Source organism: Lissotriton helveticus, chromosome 8 (genome assembly GCF_964261635.1).
Source record: "Lissotriton helveticus chromosome 8, aLisHel1.1, whole genome shotgun sequence".
Taxonomy (NCBI): Eukaryota; Metazoa; Chordata; class Amphibia; order Caudata; family Salamandridae; genus Lissotriton; species Lissotriton helveticus.
The window spans coordinates 1,010,144,831-1,010,164,632 of NC_136069.1; the positions used below are offsets into that span (position 1 = coordinate 1,010,144,831).

At 43.3% G+C, this 19,802-nt stretch overlaps 1 protein-coding gene across 1 annotated transcript in view; it reads right to left on the minus strand.

Moving 5' to 3' along the window:
* Window positions 1–1,336: 1,336 nt before the first annotated feature.
* PHEX (phosphate regulating endopeptidase X-linked) overlaps window positions 1,337–19,802 on the minus strand; it is a 1,501,811-nt gene continuing 1,483,345 nt past the window's right edge. Inside the window, exon 22 of the mRNA XM_078657844.1 lies at window positions 1,337–4,947. Within this exon, the coding sequence (XP_078513970.1) occupies window positions 4,845–4,947 (103 nt within the window). The 3' untranslated portion in view covers window positions 1,337–4,844. The remainder of the gene's footprint in view (window positions 4,948–19,802) is intronic.

The following is a 19,802-nucleotide window of genomic DNA, read 5'->3' on the forward strand; positions in this document are numbered from 1 at the left end:
AATCAGTCTTACCCTCATTGTCAGGATATGAATGACCATAGCCTCCGAGCGTGCCCATTTCACTTCACAGGCACTAAATCAGAGCCCAATGGTGCACCCTGAAGGCATGTATTTTTGTCAAATAGGTGGATACTATAGATACAAACTGCAGCCCACATATGACATTTTACTTCCATAATATTCATGCATGTTTCTGTGAATTCCCAATGGGTCTTACAGGAAAATTTTTAAAAGTCAACTGGGTTACTCCAATAGGTAGTACCTGCTTTAGAAGGGAAATACACACACAGTTACATTTTAGCAGTGTCTAAGCACACAGACTTCTAAGAAAGCAAAGAATCAAGCAGCAAAAAATGGGGGTGGTGGGGTGGGACCACCTTGAAAATTATACCTTTCTTACAATTAGTAAGAGTTACTTACTCTTGAAGAACCCCTATCTTACTCAGAAATTTAAGGTAAGGGTGTTCAATTAGAGCTTGCAGGCTGTAGTCAGTTCTGCCAGGGAAGCTGAGGGATGCACGCGGCTTCCCTGGTGGGAATACAGCCCACCATAATTAGAAATCTCAGGTTGCCTAGAAGAGAGCCATTTAGCACTGAACGTTGCTGAGTAGCCTCCATGTTTCGAGTTGCTGCTCAGCAGTCTTGATTGTGTTTTAAAAACAAAAATTTGTATGGCAAGAAAACTAAAGAGCCTGGCATTCTGGGAGTTTTCCCCCAGGGTTTGGAGGCCATTTTTTAGTTTGGACCGCCAAGCTTTCACTGGCATCCCTGAACAGAATAAAAAGTACATCAGAATGTCCACCCTAAAGCAGCTTGAGTCTTTTGCACCATTGGTATAATGGTACTGCCAGCAGGGCATCGCCATCAGAAACATGATGGTCCTCCCAAATTAAGTGGATCGAGCAAACCATCAGTTTGATGGACACAGTACTTGTCACATATGCGGTGGACTACCCTTCTGGCTTACTCATGTCTTATGCCTCAAATTGAGGTATACTACAAGAGATATTCTCAACAAAATCTTTGTGAATTGGTTTTTCTGTGTTTTTGAGGGTGGGTAGTATGTGCGTCAGGAGCGGATTTTCAACAAACAGAAAGAATGACTGTGTTGTAGCAGTGCAAACAGCATCTAATTAGCATACTAAATCAATACGTGCTGCGTCAAATGTAATAGCACCTTGCACTGAGGCTTATTTCTGAGGGGTTCTATATGAAAATTAAAACGTCTTGTCAATTGCTTTTAAAGTAAATTAGTAACAGGTAGAAGTATTTTCAAATGTTTATTGAAGTGCAAATGTGACAATTGTCTGAATGCAAACAGACACTATGACGAGGATTAACAGGGAAATAGTATTTTATTTTTCCAGGAACACAAAAACACTTTTTCATTTTGTCAATATTTTTTTACAGATTTAAATTATACGTTTATTATTCAAAATGTATACAATTTTTGAAAGCCCGTGCCCTGTGCACTTGAGTTATAAATGTGATTTCAATATTAATTACATGCTTTCAGATCTATGTGCGCCTTCAGTTTCTTGCTCATCTGTCAGATTTTTCTCTGGTATTTTATTACCTTATTACCTTATAAATTGGGTTAATATTTATTATTATAATAGCAAACAGGCTGCTAGAGGTGGAAGTGGGAGTGTGTATCTGCCTTTGGCCTCATGTCACATAGGATACCTTCAGCCATTCCTCTCTTCTTACTTCAAAACTACATTGGGATTCACAATTATGGGTATATAGACCCATATAATAAAGGAATAACTATGTGCAATCACTGAAGTGTCCACTCCTACCACCTTCCCACTCCACCTGCAACTCTGCCAGTTCTCTTGCTACCTGATTCTTCCTTTCCATCTCACCACTAAACAATTGCCCTCACCACTGTAGCTCTACCGCTGGATGCAGAATCACTACTCTGCAAGGCCACCCCCCTAATCATCTACATACGTTTAAACCCCTATGGAGCACAGCACTTCTTTGGTTTGTGGCAAAGTTTGAGCTATATAAGTCATATACCTACAGACATATACACATAGAGCCCACTGTGAGTTAGTGAAGCAAACCGCCCAGTCCAACTGTCCCTACAGATACCTACACCACCAGAAAGTATCCCAGATTTTTTAAATTCAGACAAGGCAGATAACTGTTTCAAGTTTCTGCAGTTTACAGAAACACTCATAATGATGGGACCAGAATGTAAAGTACTTCTGGCAGAAGGTGTCACATTTGATATGGGGCAACTTGACGTAGCATTAGGAAGCAGAGATATATTGCTTTGAATTATAAATATATTATGAGTACTGGCAGCAGAGTATATAAATCCCTGTGCAGTGAGCAGTGAAATTAAGAATTCAGTGAGGCCCTTTACACAGGAAAAGTTATCTGTTATGTGCAAGTAGAAATGAACTGAGGTAATTCAGGTTAAGCTAAAGCCAGATAACAGTATACTTTGTAATTGATGGTACAAAGTATAGTCTGTGCTCCTACAATTCTAAAATGCGCAATTATACCTATTCCAGGAATACAACACCTGTATTTTTATATGCTCTATATGTGCATATTCAAGTGCATAATGTCTTTATTTTTACACACAAATAAATTGATGTATATCGCTGCGAATTCCGCCAAAGCTCTGAGTCCAATTCACAAACAGCAGCACTATCATTGTGCGAGCCCTCAGCTACCTTCACGTACACCAGCTTCAGAATGGTGCAATCAAGTTGTGCAGGCACACAATGTTCACTCCCCACTCCTCCACCCCCATACCCTCAGTGCTTAGAAACCCTGCTCTTGAGCTGAAATTGCGTCCCGCCGGAGCCTGGCTCCATAGAATTTGTTGCTACATCCCCCACTGAGACACAAATACATATCCATAATGTAGGCTTCCTCAGGATTTCTACGTAAACACTGCAAGGACATTTCCTGCTGTCTCCAGTACAAGGTCGAAAGAAATGGTGGGAGAAGTCAACGGCATGCACTGTTGGGCATTAGTCGGTGCGCGCGCAAGAGAGCAATGACACGCATCACAGATGGCTTCCACAAAGTGTGTAGGTCCCTTTGTTAATTGGGAGCTACCCATTTAAAAACATTTGAGAATGATTCCAAGCAAATGCTTCTGCACTGCAGATGTCACATATATCCGTAATCTACCCTATGCTAATAGATACACGCTAAACATATATTTCTTAATTAGTTGGAATGCGGTGTGAACAATTATTTTTGTCTGTAAAAGAATCTGTTGAGAGAAAGGAGGTAATATATTGATGTGCCCAGCACAATCATTGAACAAAGGCAATCTGGTTGACGAAAAGGGTGTTCTAATAGAAAAGGTGAAATCTTTGCTAAGAACAAATAATGGAATATTTTCCATCTAATAGTGTTCCGGACTGTTTAATTCTTTAGTTAAGCAGCAAAACAACTCTGCCTTATTCCATGCTACAGTAAGAAAAACTGTGATCGGATATTCTCTCAATAGGTGAGTGTGGGTTAGTAGAGCCGTCAACTAGGATTTACACCCGAAACCCTGCTGTACGATGTAATCGGATGCAAAGAGTGAGCTAAATTCTAAAATTGAGAGTACTGCCACTAGCTGTTAATACAATTCAAGCCCGAAAGCACCATTCTTGAATTTCCTCTTGAAGAAATCATAGGGCGATCATTCTTTGATATTCACAGTTATAAACTCCACTAGTGTATAATCATTGTTTTTGCTTAACAATAGAAATATTAAATAGCGAATACCAGAGTCAAATGTTATTATTAACCTTCGACACGCTTTATTACAAGAGTACTGAAAGAGAGTAGATATAAAATACCCTTGTCACAATCTTTTGGTGGTCTGCATAGTTTTTTTGTGTGTTTTTTTAAAGCTGTACACTCCCTAGAATGTATCTAACCTAATGAATTACTCTACTTTATGGACCTTAAAGAATACATACATTCTACATCTGCTATTCAGTATATGGAAAGAATCGGTATCAAGACTATTTTTGAGAACTGCTGAAGTATTAGTCTCAAATATGATCTTTACCAATGCAACTGTGGCCGGTCTGGATAGCAAATGGTTCTATCCATGTTAGATTGTTAAATTAACCCTCACCAGGTAAATGATTCTAATTTTGTTAGCTCAAATGGCAATTTATTCAATGCGAATCCGCCCATCGTGGAGCAATGCTTGATATTTTGGCTGTTATGCAGCATTACATTGAAGGTTACCACTAATATTAATGACTGATGCATGTAGCACCTTTTAGGGCATTTTGATATATACCTGAATGTTCTATCAGCACCACTAACAATTGATCCCTTTCCGATTTGGCAGATTTTTTCAGTGTAAATCAAGGCTTCTTTTCTTGGAAAAGCTGCTGTGGACAGAAAAGAATGGAGCTTGGTGAAATGGTGCACTTCCCCTTCTTGAGCTCAATTTTCTTTCCGAAGATCTATGCTTTGTTTGCACAATTAGTCGACATTTGCAGAATAACGTGTACTCTGCCATTGAATGATCGAATTATCGCAAACCTAGAGATTACCCCGGATTGAATCAGTTAGTCTCCGCTAAACGGCTGTCAGTGCGCGGAAGAGGAATGGGAAATGGCAGGCAATCCATCAGGAAGAAGCCATCAGTCCTTGTTACTGACTCATCCCCATGTATAGCTCCCGGTTCTTAGCGTCTTCAGCCATTGAGCAGAGGATGATTTGATTTGTGCAGGTCACCTAAGCTGAAGGCACAGTTATGAAATGGACATGTCTCTGTCACTGGAAATTGCTGCGAAGGAGTATTAAACTGGAGTCCAGCTCAGCAGCCGACAGCAACTGATATCACTTTCAATGGCCATCTACCAAAGGCGACAGGAATGCGCACCTCTATTCATGGTTGAATTTACTGGGCAATTGAAAGCTTTGCGGAACTCTTCGAAGTTGCTCATTGAGCCAATAACCCTGTGAAGGAAGAAAAGAAACAGTGTGTTACTTTATTTCACGCCGTTCAATGACAAAGGCACCTTATACTACTCATGCTATGATGGAAGTAATGCTACCATATGTGTCTTTCAGAACTTTGTTTGAATAAAGAGACATTAATGTGCAAGCAGGTTACAGATCTTCAAATGCTGCATGCACATGGCATCACAACTGTAATTTCAGACTGTAAATATCGGCAGTTTCCTTAAAGTACAGAGTTGATAGTGATGGGGTGAAGGAAATTTGAGGCTATGTGGTTTACAGAACATCCTAAGGGTTCCAGGGTACTGGCACACCAATATTTTATGGTGCCATAGATGTAATATTAAAAATTAATAGAAAGTGAACACATTTCCATAAGGCCACTCCTACTGCATGTTTTGAAGCTGGGGTTAGGTTTCGTTACAGAGAGATTTTATATTAATAGAAGACTCTTTGGGGCATCTAAAGAAAAAATGAAAATGTGTTCTGTGTAACTAGGGTTATATTTTCGGCTACACTGTGGGACTCATTTACAAAGTGCTACAATACGAAATTAACTTTGAATTAAATGTTTAATTAGTTTAAATATGTTAAATTATATAAATGTTTTAAAAGATTTATTTAAAAAGCCCTAAAGTAAAATGTTTATATTTATTATGAATTACAAATGATAAAAAAGTTATTAATATAATTTAAATTATTTTCAACATTTATTTGTAAATGTAAAAAGTTTTTTAAATATTTTATAATCAAAGGATATTTATTTTTTAATAATGTATTTTCCACAATAAATTAATAAATGTATATAGTTTTTTTTTTTAAAGTCAAATTGAATGTATTTATTTAATCATTATTTGCTATGGAGTTCAATTTTAGGTCCCCATCTCCATTATTTTATGTAACACAGTGTTGCAGTACCAGTGTTTGGCTATTTTGACTTACCCCAGGTTTGTGCTCGAGTTTATTTACTACTATGGGCCTGATTTCGAAGTCGGTCGGACTTGCCTTCGACCAACGCCATTTTGTGAGGGAACTGCCTGACCATAGGTCGGCAGTTCTGCACACCTGATATTGATGGCATGTTGTGGTTGCAAACTCTAATTTCTCTATATGGTGCTTGTTTGGCGGGCAGAAACCGCCCCCCAGTACAAGCTCCCATTGAGAAATTGGATTTTATGAAAATCCCTGCACTGTGTGGCAGGCACCTCTCGGTGCCTGTCACGCCGTGCAGGGATTTTTAGGGCCGGCCTAGGGGGAAGGGAGCCCTGCTAGAGGACCCCCAATGTCACTTTCCAACAGCCTTTCCATGTCAGAAAGACCAGCATGGAAAGTCTGTCGGAAACCGACATCGTAATCCCTACGGCGGAGCCGAGACTGGCTCTGCCATCATTGAAGGGATTACTATTCCGCTCCTGTTCAGCTGGGGGAAGAGGAGCGGAAACTTCTGTCAGTTTTCCCTCCAACCACCGTAATCCAAATACGGTGGTCGGAGGGAAAACTCAGGATGTCTAGCTGAGAGCCTCTGACCGCTGGTAAGAGGCTCCCCGCCTCACATCCAAATTGGGCCCTTTGTGGGGGCCTTTTTGGCTGTAAAAACTTTAGAAGTCCAGTTTCTAACTAGGAAAAATCATGTCTCTCCCAAACTCCCTCCATAACTCTACATTAACCCCTCCTTACTTCGTTCCATACTCCTCCCATTGTGTAGTAATTACTATCCATTTTCCAACCACTTCCCCTGTCCCTCTCACAATTACTACTAAAAAGTGTACACACGTTTGTGCAAAGTCAAAATAAATAGACCAATTTTAATATTATTTCCTTTGGGGATCTCTTTTAGGTCTTCCCTCTATTATTTTGTATGAGTGAGTGCTGCAGTACCATTTGTTGGCTATTTGTGGTGCAGGACTTACCCCAGGCCTGTGCGGGAGTTCATTTACTTCTATTTTGGGTCATCCTTACTTCTCTCTAAACCCCTCACATTTTGCAGTAATTTTCTGCATTTTCATGCCATTGCTCTTGTTCCTCCCACATTCACTACTAAAACGTTCATATACGTGTGTAGAGTTGAAATAAATCAATTTGTTTTAACATTATTTCATATGGGGTTCTATTTTACAGCTTCTATTATTTTATATGTGACTAGCAATAAGCATGTTTCTACCAAACCCTCTTCATACCACTCAGTAAACTCCTCACATTTCTCCAAACCCCTCCTATTCTGCCTCTCCCACATGCACTACTAAAACGTCAACAGACATGTGCAGAGTTCTCCGCAGCATGGACAGAGATCTCCGTACAGAAAAGAAAGGAGAGACTGAGGTGGAGGCCTCCCCGAGTAGGTTAGTGAATAGCATTTTATAGTGTGTGAGTAGTGTGACTATAGAACTACCAAAATGCAGGTTGTGAAGTGGTCCCTGTGACAGGAGCCATGATAGTAAACCATCATGGATTTAGCTGTTCTAAGCCAGGGACACTAAAAGGTTTGGTTTCTGGGTTAAAGTCCATTTTGCCTTATTATGTCTTTAATGATTTATTATTGCAGTCGTAGATGAGAGGCTACATTTACAAAATGTTGCATGTGTGCTGGAGTAGCAAAATGTAGCAGTGACTTCCCATTCATTATAAAAGCATTTGAACACCTGCACAAGCCTTAACAAAGATACCCAGTGGTTTCTTTTATAATATAAACCACATTTAGCTACAGAGATTGTGCTTCAGTCTATGCTTTCGACAGTGTGTTAGCATTACCTCTTGAGTGTCATTCTGTGATGAATATGGTACTCTTCATTGTGGAGGTTGTACACTCCAGTATCTATGTTCAGAATATGACAATGAAAGCTCCTCAAGGAGCTATAGATGGGCTGGGTCTCTTTGTGGGGCAGACTTACCAAATGCACAACGCCCGACATGTACATAGTCTCTGTCAGTGCCTCACCTCCATGACTCCGCTGTGTTGTGTCATTTGGTGACTGCTCATGCTTAGGTCAGCTAAGCAATCTATTACTGGGACAGTATACCAACATCTAATGCCATATCAAACAAACAAACCTTGTCTGATGTGAGGAGGAAGGAAAGAGGGGGGTGGTTTAGGTTAGGAAAAAAGTAGGATAGAGTAAGACAGTTCAAAGTGCATAGGGAAGAAGAAGGGAAAGCTTAGAAAGAGTTGGTGAAACAGGCAATGAAGGACAATGAAGGAAGAGAACATATATAGGGAAAGAAGGAAAGTTTATCATGGAATCAAGGAAAGAGTGGAAGTAAGAGAAATATATTAAAATGTATTGAGGAAGTGTGTCATAAGGACAGAGAGGGGTGAAGAAAGTGGAAAGCAGGAAAACAAAAGTACAAAATGGAAAAAAGAAAAACTGAAGAAAGTAAAGAAAGCAAAGAAAACAAATAGAGAAAAAGTCAAGAGACTGATGAAAGGAAACGAGGGAAATGGAGAGAGGCTTGATAAAGGGTGGAAAAGAAAGAGAGAGGAAACGACAAAGAAAATGGGATATTAGTTTGAAAGAAAGTCAAGGAAGGATTGGTAAAGGAAAGACAGTAAGATCAGTCAACTGGGAATCAAATGAGAAAGAAAAGGGAAAAGCCCAACAGAAAGGAGAGAAGGGGAAGGAAGGGATGGAATGACGCAGGGCAAGAAGTGGGACGGGGTGTGGCAAACAGAAAGAGGGGGCTTGTGGGTTACAAATATAGGAGTCGTGTTAAAGACAAAACATGAAGCAAAAGAGAACCAGTAATAAAGGAGAAGCCGCAAGAAAGAAAGTGAATAAAGGCTTGGGTTTAAATGGGTGAAAGAACAATGATGAAAATTATGGCTCAGTTAATGGGCAGGGAGGAAGTAAAGAAAAACATGTGGGGAAGCAAGGAGGTACAAGGGTGAAAGGGAGGGAAAGTAGGAGGACAGACAGACTTATGGACAGGGCCTAGATGATACAAGTAAGAAGAAAATGATTAGAGAAGGGAAAAGAGTTGGTGAGACGATGATGATAAAAGTAAAGGTGTGGAGATACAAGGGAGACAGGTAGAGCAACATGAGAAAACTGTAAAAGAGGGGAGAAGTTGTAAGAAATGAAAAAGGAATAAGAATTGGTAAAAATCAGAGAACACTATGTAAACTAGAGAGAACTCTGCTGTACCACTGCCCCTATTCTCTCTCTTTCATCTTTGAGGAGCCAGGCGGGTTCCAGGAAGGGTGGTTCTGGATAAATTGTGCAGGCAATGGTTGAACGGGTGTCTGGTTGGAAGCACTCCTGTTTGCTCGATGCTTTCTTACTGGTTGCCTGCTTGAAAGTGGAAATGACAACAAGTGTGGCTTGCGGCTGATATTTGGCTGGTGACCATCTCACGTACACAAAGACTTTCACCACTCATCTGCCATGCTGCTTTGCAATCCCAATTGCACTCTTCAAAGAATACATGGCCAAGAGCTGCCAAGAGTCTTGGTTGGTATGCCACGCTCCCAAGATGATCTTATCCAATTATAGAAAGAAGGAAATAGCAGGGCAAGCCAGTAACAAGCAGGGCTGCACGTGCCAGAGCTAGCAAGGCCTGCAGACGAGGGGTGGGGGGGGGCTACAAGGCAGTTGGAAAAAGGGGTGGGGCACAACAAGGTGCAAAGCAGTACCAATAGGGTCAAGGTGAGGACATATTGCAGCCCAGTGCTAACACTGTGGTCATGTGGCCTATGATAAAACAGGAGTGCCACATACTAAGATAGGACAAAACCCTCTAGGCTCCTAAGTATTCATACACTGTTGTCCCATCTTTCATGTCCTTGTCTAGCATCAGCAGCATTTCAAAAGGCCTCAAAAGTACTCCATATTAATTAATTAATATGACTAAAGACCTGAGACCATGCATTATTTTCCCACAAAAGCTTGAACTACTTGATCACATTCTGATTTATGGGTGAAATATTATCCTACACCTGACAGTCGATCCCTTACTACCATAAGGTCCACCAAAAAAAATCAATAAAATCAAAATGAGCACTGGCCCCTTGGGGCCCAGGATTCTACAGGAATGTATTTTAACCATGGTCTTCTATATTGCTACAGTTATCAGCCACAAGCCTCTAATTGAGAATCACAAAAAAAGATAAAGATCTAGAAAACACAGAGCAATCTGTGGTAAATGAAACACCTTCATACACCTTTGAGAGAACAAAAAGTTCTCAAATCAAAAATACAGACAATAAAATCAATCTCCTAACTAACTTTAATACAGTAGTATGGAGTTTGCATGAGATAATATGTCCTGTGGTATGTTACAGAAACATCTGTTGTACAACCGAATAACTGGGGAGTGTATGAAGTGTGAGTGTATGCCTAAAGCTGACCTGGTACAGGACGCAATGGTCTCTCCTTCTCCACTGTGCGGGTAGGTGAAGTGTCTACGTCCGTCCTGCGGACAGGTACCTGAACCTTGGGTACCAGCACACGTGAGAAGACCGTTGACGCCTGATTTCGGTCTTAGTAGGGTCCCACTAAGATTCAGCAGGACCATCTGGCCTGCCTATCATACTTCAAGTGGAAGGTAGTATCTGCCCCTTCCTCTTTGTGTAGCACTCACTTATTTTCTTTAGGTCCTGACGAATTGCACATCTGGCATGAAACATGTCAACCGCTAGGTAGACTACACACTGCTGGATCCTAGCACCAGCGTGTATATGTCTCCTCACTGTTTTTAATAGGGTAGTAAACCACATTATTAAATATTTCGCCGTGGATTTATTAACCTTTTTTAATCCCCACACTTACACTTGTCTACACTTTCCCTAAAGCCCTTATACCCACATGCACATACTGGCAGGAACAGAAGATCTCCGGTAAAGAGCCCCAGTTTTGGGAGCCCGTCAGACATTGCAGCGCCAGTCTGACGAGGAACAGAACCCAAATGATGAAGCCTGACACCTAGCTTTCTGGGTGTGTGAGGGTTTTAGTTCCGAAAGGGGGATTCCCCTACCTTCGTTGGTTTTCCCCTTTTCTTTTTCTTTTGCTTTCCTTGGTTACACCTATTCTACTCTACCTTGGGGAACAGCGTCCTTTCGTTTGTTGTTGCAGTACTGGGGCGCGTACGCTGGACCCCGTTAAATATTGCCCTTCGGGATCCCTCCCTTTGATGAGAGGACGCGATGTACCAGAAACCCACTGGGCAGCAAAGAATACCAAAGCCTGGAAAAATTCCCTGGTGTCCATGTTGATTCCTAGGGGTATAATGACAACCTCTGACAATCAACAGGTCTGCCTCGCTATACTCCCCGCAGTCTATACCTTCACTTGGCCCTTTTTGGCCTATCGATGTAGTGCAGCCAGCTCGCCCCGGCGGGACGTCTCCTTCCATGTTTTTTTGTTGCACGGCAGCAAGGAATCGACGTGCCTACCACGTTTTTACACCTGGCATCTGGGATCTCCAACCTTGTTGAACAAACTGTTGGGTTTCCACAAAAATCGGCTGATCAGCTGTTCAAGGGCGAACTCTGTTGCAGACTCTAGGGACACTCGTTCAAGGCCACATACAGAGGGGGATTGCGTATTCCTGAACCCGATGTTTCCCCACTCACTGCATTGCTCACAAGCTCCACGTCCTTTGGCAAGTATTGCTGCTTCTCTGCCACCTTCCATGAAAGTATGCTCACCTATGGAGCAGCGCTCTAAAGATAAGTTTGGTTTAGTGTATGTGTGCGCATAGCAACTTGACAATGGACTTTATTAGGCATTGAATGGCATTACTGGCACTGTACAACATTTCAGAACAAGAGAGGTGGTATCTCTGGTATGCTTGACTTTGATTCTGTTTTTCCAATTTTTTTTTGGATTGCTATCACTATAAACCCTCTGGTCATAGTGATCCCTGAAGTGGAACCTTGATTCCAGTCCAGACTCTGAGAAGTGGAAAAGGGGTGATATTTCCTGAACTCTTGTCTCTGCAATACTGCTGTCAGCCCATCTGTGCGTTCTGAGTGAGTATTGGAAGTGGGGGACTGATTGAGTTTGAAGACGTTGAACAGAGGAGTGAGTGTGTACCAATGTCTCCTCTGCTCCCTTCTTCTAGACTGCAGGTTGCACCATTCAGGGTTGACCCCTTTTATATGCTGATCATTGATACATATCCCGACGATGCAGCAAAAGAGGCCCATCCTGTATTCGTAGGCTGTTCTTTAATATTTTCTCCACTACCCCATCCCCCTGGGTGCACTCCTTGGGAAGACAGTTCTCCTATGCCCCTAAGGGATAAAACGTGTATGTCTGAAGCTTGATCCCATGGCCTCACTAATGAAAACTACAGTAGAGACCCTTAAGTTTCGGTAAATCAAAATGACATATAAACATACAACAAAACTTTACGATACAACTAAACAATATTGATAGAAAATTACTCAAAATGGAGAGAACCAAACACTTTGAGGTGGACCAGAAAAAAAACCCAGACTGGATCATCACCTCTTCAGTGAGAAGATAATAGACAAGATAGGCACCCTTCCAAACACATGGCAAAATAACTACTTATTAGCTGAAAATCTAGATGGTTGTATTGATTTAAGAAACAACAAGCCAACATCAGGTGGCAGCTCAATTGAGGGAACGTAGAGCTCACTACATCCATAACACACCTAATCAAAGCCGCATAATGTGATAAGGAATCAGCTAAAAACAGAGAACACTTCTCAAAAATGGAAAGTTGAGGGAACTGTAAACTAGATTAACCAACAGAGATTATCGGAGTAAATACAGTTCAAGATTTGTTTCCACTTTAAAGAGCCCTTCCAAGAAAAAACACGAAAAAATTGAAGACAAAGATGGAGGTAGAAGAACATACCAACTGCAGCCAATCACAAAAGGAGATGACAACACGCGAGGCTATACCTAATTCTGCCCTAATCAAAGAAAGTATGGGAAATTGGTCAGAAGTGTTTAAACAGTGCACAGCTATGGCATTTAGCTCAAATATGATAGATAAAAACAAAGACCAAAAATGAGTTAAAGCACTCTTTCACTATGATGTTATCATCCTCTTACTCACACCTAGCTGATGGACAGGAATCAACCAGGCATTTAATATGAATCAACTCAAAAGTAGATTGGGAAAACAGTCAACAACAATGAGTCATCGGACAGCAAATTGACAGGAGAAAAGTAGATGTAGCCTCAATGGTGACTTTCACTGAGGCTCGATTCACAAAGGTAAACTGAGCTATAAGTCTAACTTTACGACTTTCTGTATTCACAAAGGGCCTTTAAAAGTAGTAAAGTTAGACCTTCGACTTAGTTTTGGTCTCAGTAAAATTTAAGAATAAAACTTAAATTTAACTGAGGAAAAAAATCTAACTTTTCTACTTGTAAATGTCCTTTGTGAATCCCGAAAGTCTTAAAGTTAGACATTCGTCTCAGTTTACCTTTGTGTATTGGGCGCACAGGGTGGTCAGCTAGAATTGTCCTTAATAGTAGAAAGAAGGTACACTAAAAATCAGTCAAGATGCAGTATCACACAAGCCCCAAAAAGGTATACCAAGTCCAGAGAATGACTAAAATAACATCACAAAAGTACATATAGAGACTCAATCACAACCATGTGAGAATTATTGCCATGATAAAAAATTAGCTACTTTTGACTGTTGCCAAAACTTTGAGAAGCAATAGCCCTGCTACTAGCAGCAAACTCATCAGTTTGACAGAGAAAGGTTTGCAAGATACCATCCGATACATAGGGGAAGGAAAGGGTTTAGCCAAAGTCACAGTTTGGACCTGGAACAAGGACCAGGAGACTTGAAAGCTCCCTGCATTTAAATAATTTATCCAAACGACATAAGTGAAGGAAAGCAAGACATCTTAAGCAGAAGTACCATCCATAAAATGCTATCTGCCACCAGACCTTGGGTCACCTTAAACTGGAGGACATTGGCGCAATTCAGTTTATTTCTAGATATTACGTGTCACATCAAAATCAAATATTTCGCTTGGAACTGACAAAAGATATACAGCATTCTAATGCAATGATGGACCTAGTCTGGTCTGATCGCCAAACATTTGCCAAGAGAGACATAACACTGTCCCACTTCAGAACAACTGCCTACCCCACACCATTCCAAATTACCCAAAGTAAAACAACAAATTGAACAGCAAACATTGCCATTACTTACTGCTCGCGGTACTGCTCTGAATTAAATCCAGTACATACTCTGTGAGTAGAAGGGGGATGTTACAATGGTCCGGTAAACTACTTTCAGTTTATGGGATGGAAAAGGAAGAGGATATCAGTGGCGGTTGCACCATCAAAGTTCATCCTCGTCAACAAGAAGGTTTGGCGGCGCTAATACTAGCAGCATTTCTAGAAACACCTTATGCCATAGATGCCTTCCATGGAACTTGGCTGACAATTGTAAATTTAATAGTCTCAAGGCAATACAATATAAAAATAAGTGCAACCGTATGAAATTATATGGATACAGAAAAGCTGGTCTAAAGAAACTACAAACACCTATCTCCTTGAACGAGGAAATACGACCATCAGAGATCGGTTATCTGCCAGGAGGTCTAAGTAATTTTATATCAGTCCGCTTAGACTTCACTGTTAACCCTGTCAACATTGAATCTGATGATCAAATATTAGAAAAGAGAGTATCATGTACGAAGAGGTTTTGTAAGAGTAAACCTTGTGATTTGAAAAGTAACAGTGTTTGCGACTGCAAAAGGTGTTTTCATTATATGCAAAAGCCCTTTTATGACTCAGAACAATCTTGTGATACTTTTTAAATCACATATAATAGGAGACATGAAAGGGGCGTCCACCTCTTATTCCCGATTTTGAAATGAGTGCATCAATTCTATAAGACAGCAACTGTGGTCCCAAACTAATGAGTTACGACCCTCTACTTGGGATGGTAACTGATTCACACAGTGGGGGGTCCGCGACGCTGCTGTACTTGTGACGAGCCCAGTGCATCATGACTCACAGTGGAGCTGTGCTCATGACGAGCTGGGCTCGTCACAGACCTGCCCACTGATTAATTCTCATGTACAGGCGGGGTATTAACCGGGCATAGGCGGGCCGCGGCCGTTATGACGAGCTCAGCTCGTCATGAGCACAGCTCCACTGTGACACATGACAAGCTGAGCTTGTCATGAGCATGGAAGGGGTTAAGACCCCTTTCCCTTTGGGAGTTGTATCAGCAGCGTTGGAGGGAGAATGTAGTGACCTCCAGAACAACTCCTTGCTCCCCCAGGCTGTTTTTTTTTTTTAAACAAAAAAGGTTTTCATTTTCGAATGCAATCATAGTGATTCATGGAGGTCTGCCGTTCCTTTGCAGGTCATCATCCCTATTAGTACAGCAAATCACAGTGTCACAAATTGCACCTGTCTAATGAATATTAACTAGGCATTTGGTTCTGCGACCCTCTGAGAGTCAGTTTTTTGTGAATAGGGCCTTTTATGCATGGGTTGGTTCGCAAAATACTTTTCCATATGGTGCGGAGTTTATAACCACTTGAATGGAATAATTCTAGTACATCAGGCCCTATATCTCAAAAAGGCTTTCAGCTGTTTGAAACTAGTATTCTGCAATCTATCTATATACCCAAGGGAAAAAATCAGAAGATGAAGACAGCTGCTATACTCATGTATGTATGGTAATCTGGCAATTCGTCATGGATGGCAACTGACCAATTCAGATCCGAGTCATTAACCCAAGAGCTCTCTCCCCTTCTTTCCTGTGTTGCCTATAATTTCTTTGTAGTCACTCACTTAACACAGTCACCTATCTATTCACCGTCCCAACTTCCTTATTCATCACTTGCACTCTTCTTCATTCCCTTCAATCTGAATTCCTCTGAAACTGCCATCACTCAATTATCTGGCTTCATAACCATACCCATCACAATCACCTCTCTTTCTGTTCTCATACTCAGTTTTTCTGGAACATTTAACACTACAGAGGTGCGCGGAGTAAGACAGTGGACCTACTGAAAACGCACCAGTCTCACAGACCTAACACCCGAGCAAGTCATTGCCCACTACAGGCTCAAAAGGACAACCGTTATCCGCATCATGAACCACATCGCCCACAGGTTGATGGTCCCAGTACAGCGGACAACCGACTTCCCTCCACAGACAAAGCTGCAGGCTGTGCTGCACTTGTTGGCCTCTGGTACCTTCCAACCAACAACTGCCAGAGTCGGCGGGGTCTCACCGCCAGCCCTATCAAAGTTCATCACACCTGTCCTGGATGCCATCCTCAGCTTCATAACCCAGTACCTTCACTTCTCCACACTGCGCAGGAACAGCAGGAGACCAAGCAAGGCTTCTACGCAATAGCCGGATTTCCAGCCGTGTTGGGGCAATAGACTGCACACATATCCCACTTGTGCCCCCTGCAGATCAATGTGCAGGCAATGGTGGACCGCTGGGGACTCTTCACCAATGTTGTCGCAAACTACTCAGGCAGTGTGCATGATTTCTACATCTTCCACCTATCCATCATCAACCAGCGCTTCCAGGATGGCACATATGGAACTGGACTGCTCGTTGGTGAGTGAAAAATCAACACACCACACACCTCAAAGCCACCATCACACAAAGCACAATTGTGGGAATGCACTTATGACCAAACCACATGCAACATGACAAACAACATGCCTACCCACCAGACACGACAACACCACTCCATGGTGAACCAGACCTACCCCTGCACACAATACAGCCATTTCATGGCACCACAGCTACACAACAGCTGAACGTGTGTCGATGCGGAATGCAGCCGTTTGCTTAGGATGCAAGAGACCCGTGAATGGCAATGTACACAACAGAAAGTGAGGCGTGTATGTGTAGGGTAGACATGGGTAGGCAAATCACAGCCATGTCCATGCAGACCACAACTGCTGGTGACTGGAGAGTAGCGAACAGTGGACGCAACCATGTCACACCAGGCCAGGGCTCAGATAGAAGAAATGTCGCTCGCTTCCCCCCATGTGCATCAGGTTAGTGGGAGGGCCCTGAGTACGCCAGGGCGGTGCAGGGGTGTGTACAAAAACCCAGTGGCGCAAATCGTGGTTCTTACCCGGAAAGGCCAACGTCACTGACATGGCGGCGCCTCGAAGTCTGCCACGAGGCCAACGCCATGAGCAGCAGGGCCTGAGACCCTGTGTGCTTGCCACACCCATGGACGTAGATAGCCAGACCAGGCCTGCCCGCACCAGTGCCCGAAGGGCGCACCGCTTTCCTGCCAACACCGTCGTTTGTCAAAGAGGGCCCACCACGAGCCAGGGCAAGCTCCATGCCCCAGTCCCGCAAGCTCTGCTGCCTCCGCAGACCTTCGCTGGCCCCCACGACGCTGGCCCACATTACTCCTTTCTCATTGACATAATCCATCACAGCGGGCCCCACATGTGGAACTGTGTCCTGAGTCCTGAATGGCAGTGACCCCAAATCCGTGGCAGCAGCTACAGCGCCAGACTCCCTTCAATCAGTGAGGCATGATTCCATATGGCAGGCCGGTGACACGTGGTGCCACTAACCCTGTTCAACGCAAGCCGGCGACACGTGGTGCCACTAACCCTTTTAAACGCAAGCTGGAAACACGTGATGCCACTAACCCAGTGTGCTGTGAGTGAACGTCAGCCTCTGGCGGAACATCGTTGGTGTCTGAGCCTTTGACCTGGCGGTTGTCATCAGCAGAGGGAAGGTATGGACTTGGTGTTTGGCATGAGTCTGTGGCATTCATATCCTACATGTTGCAGGACACAGCTGGCATGTGCCCTCTGCATCATGCCCTGGGGGTCAACCTTCCACTGTCCACCGAGCCACTCCGCGACACGCTCCTTCAACTTTGACGAGAACCTGCTCTATACTCATGACCCTACCCCAGTCTTTAGCAGGTCAGTGTCCTGTGGCGATGGGCCCATGTCGGCCGCAGTGCATCTGGAGCCACTAACCCTGTGCGACTCAAGTCACCCCCCCTTGTTGTCCTGCCATTGCTTATCTGAGTGCCTGATGATTGTTGGAGTTGTTGCCAGCACCAGCTACTCCCTGAGGGCTGGCTTACACTAACCCCACACACAGCCAGCCCAGGCGTCACTGGATTAGTGAGCCTGCCATCACATCCTGCCAAACCAAGTATTGACCCTTTTCTCCCTGCACTGTCACAGGTGATCAAGGATATGCACTCTGCCCTTGGATGATGACACCCATCCGAGATCCAAACACACCCAACCAGAGGCAGTACAATGTGGTCCACTTACGCACCAGGGGCATAGTTGAATGCACATTTGGCGTGTTGAAGTCAAGTTTCAGGTGCTTGGACAATGCGAGTTGTAAGCTCCTGTACAGCCCAGAGATTGTGTACAAGATGTTCGTTGCATGTTCTGTCTTGCACAACATCTGTGTACGCAAAAGGCCCCATGGATCCCAGTTCCAGAAGTCCCAGACGATGATGGGGATGATGGGCAGGTGGCCCACATCCCACTGCAGCTGCGGCAGGAATGGCCCGTAGGAACACCATCATTGACAATTACTTCTCATGAGCATGTGACATTGTGGCCGTCCTGGAAATCCTGAGCCAGTCCAAAATGTATATTGATACAGCATGTGTGAATAAAACATATTTGCAGTTTACAGGTTGTACTAGTACATTGTGATGCCATGGTTACCTGCTGGGCCAGATGTGATTTGCCATGTGGTGCACGTTTGCAGCACTAGTTGTGACCTGTGTTCTGTTGTTGAGGTGTTGCTGTTTGTACCGTGATGTTGTCAATGTCGAGGTGCATTCATACTTATGTGCGTATTCTGCACGGTTGGTGATTCGCTCCTGCGGCTCTGATTTGTCGGTCACTGGTCCCTTTCATGCTGTCAGTTCAGTGCTTCCACAGTGCTGAGATATTGCAGACTTGGGTGACTTGTGCTCTTTGTCAGGTTGTGACACTTGGGCATGGTTTGTCCACAGATGTGTTGTTGACGTCAAGGGTTGTATGTGCCTGTGGTTGTGTCCGAGTGTGACCTGCTTCATTCCGGTTGTGGTCCGCACTCAGCCACCTCAGTGTTCTGCTGTGTACATTGTCATGGTGATTGGACTGCTGCCATGCTACTCCTCTTGCGGTGTCTCTTGCATTGTCAGTGTGGCTGACATATTTGCCTGTTTGCTGTGTATCGCACGTGTGCATGTGTTGGCTGTGTGCTTGTTGTTGTGTTGTGTGGGTGCCCCTTTGTGCACATGGTGTACGTGGGACTACTTGGTGTTTGTGCTGAGGTGCTCCAGTGAGATCAGAGACATAATCCTGAGTAATTCTGGATGTGCAATGTGCACTGTTTAGTTGAGCATGTGTGCAATTTAAGTCTTCTGAGGTAGGGTTTTTCGGATTAAGGGGAAATACTGGGTGCTCAGCTAATTGTAAGTTGCGAGGTATAGGTCACAATTTGTTATGAAGTGGTGCAAGAGGGCGACTGGATAAGCCCTATAACCCCTCCAAGGTTCAGTGTTGGAAGTCAACACACTGAGACACAAAAACAAAATGCCCACTGCACACAAAGTAATAGTATAGCAAAAGGTGTGTCCTTGTGGACTCCAGAGCATTTCAGTCACAGCTACTAGAGGAAACAACAATGTCTTTCAAAGAGATCTTCGTTTCATATTCTTTATGGCCAGCCGACACGTGTTTCGTCGCAAAGGAATGTAATTTCCGCAACTCCTCAGGGGTTACGAAATGTATAGACCCCCTGTAAGGTCGCTAAGCCGGTGATCCCAGCTGAAAGACACACGTCTCAAAATCAAAAAGAAGGAACTCGTATGCGAGTTTATGGTGGTCCTGTTTCCTTGCGGTGTGTTCAGCGTAGGAGCCAGTATGGCTCTCCACAGATGTCTA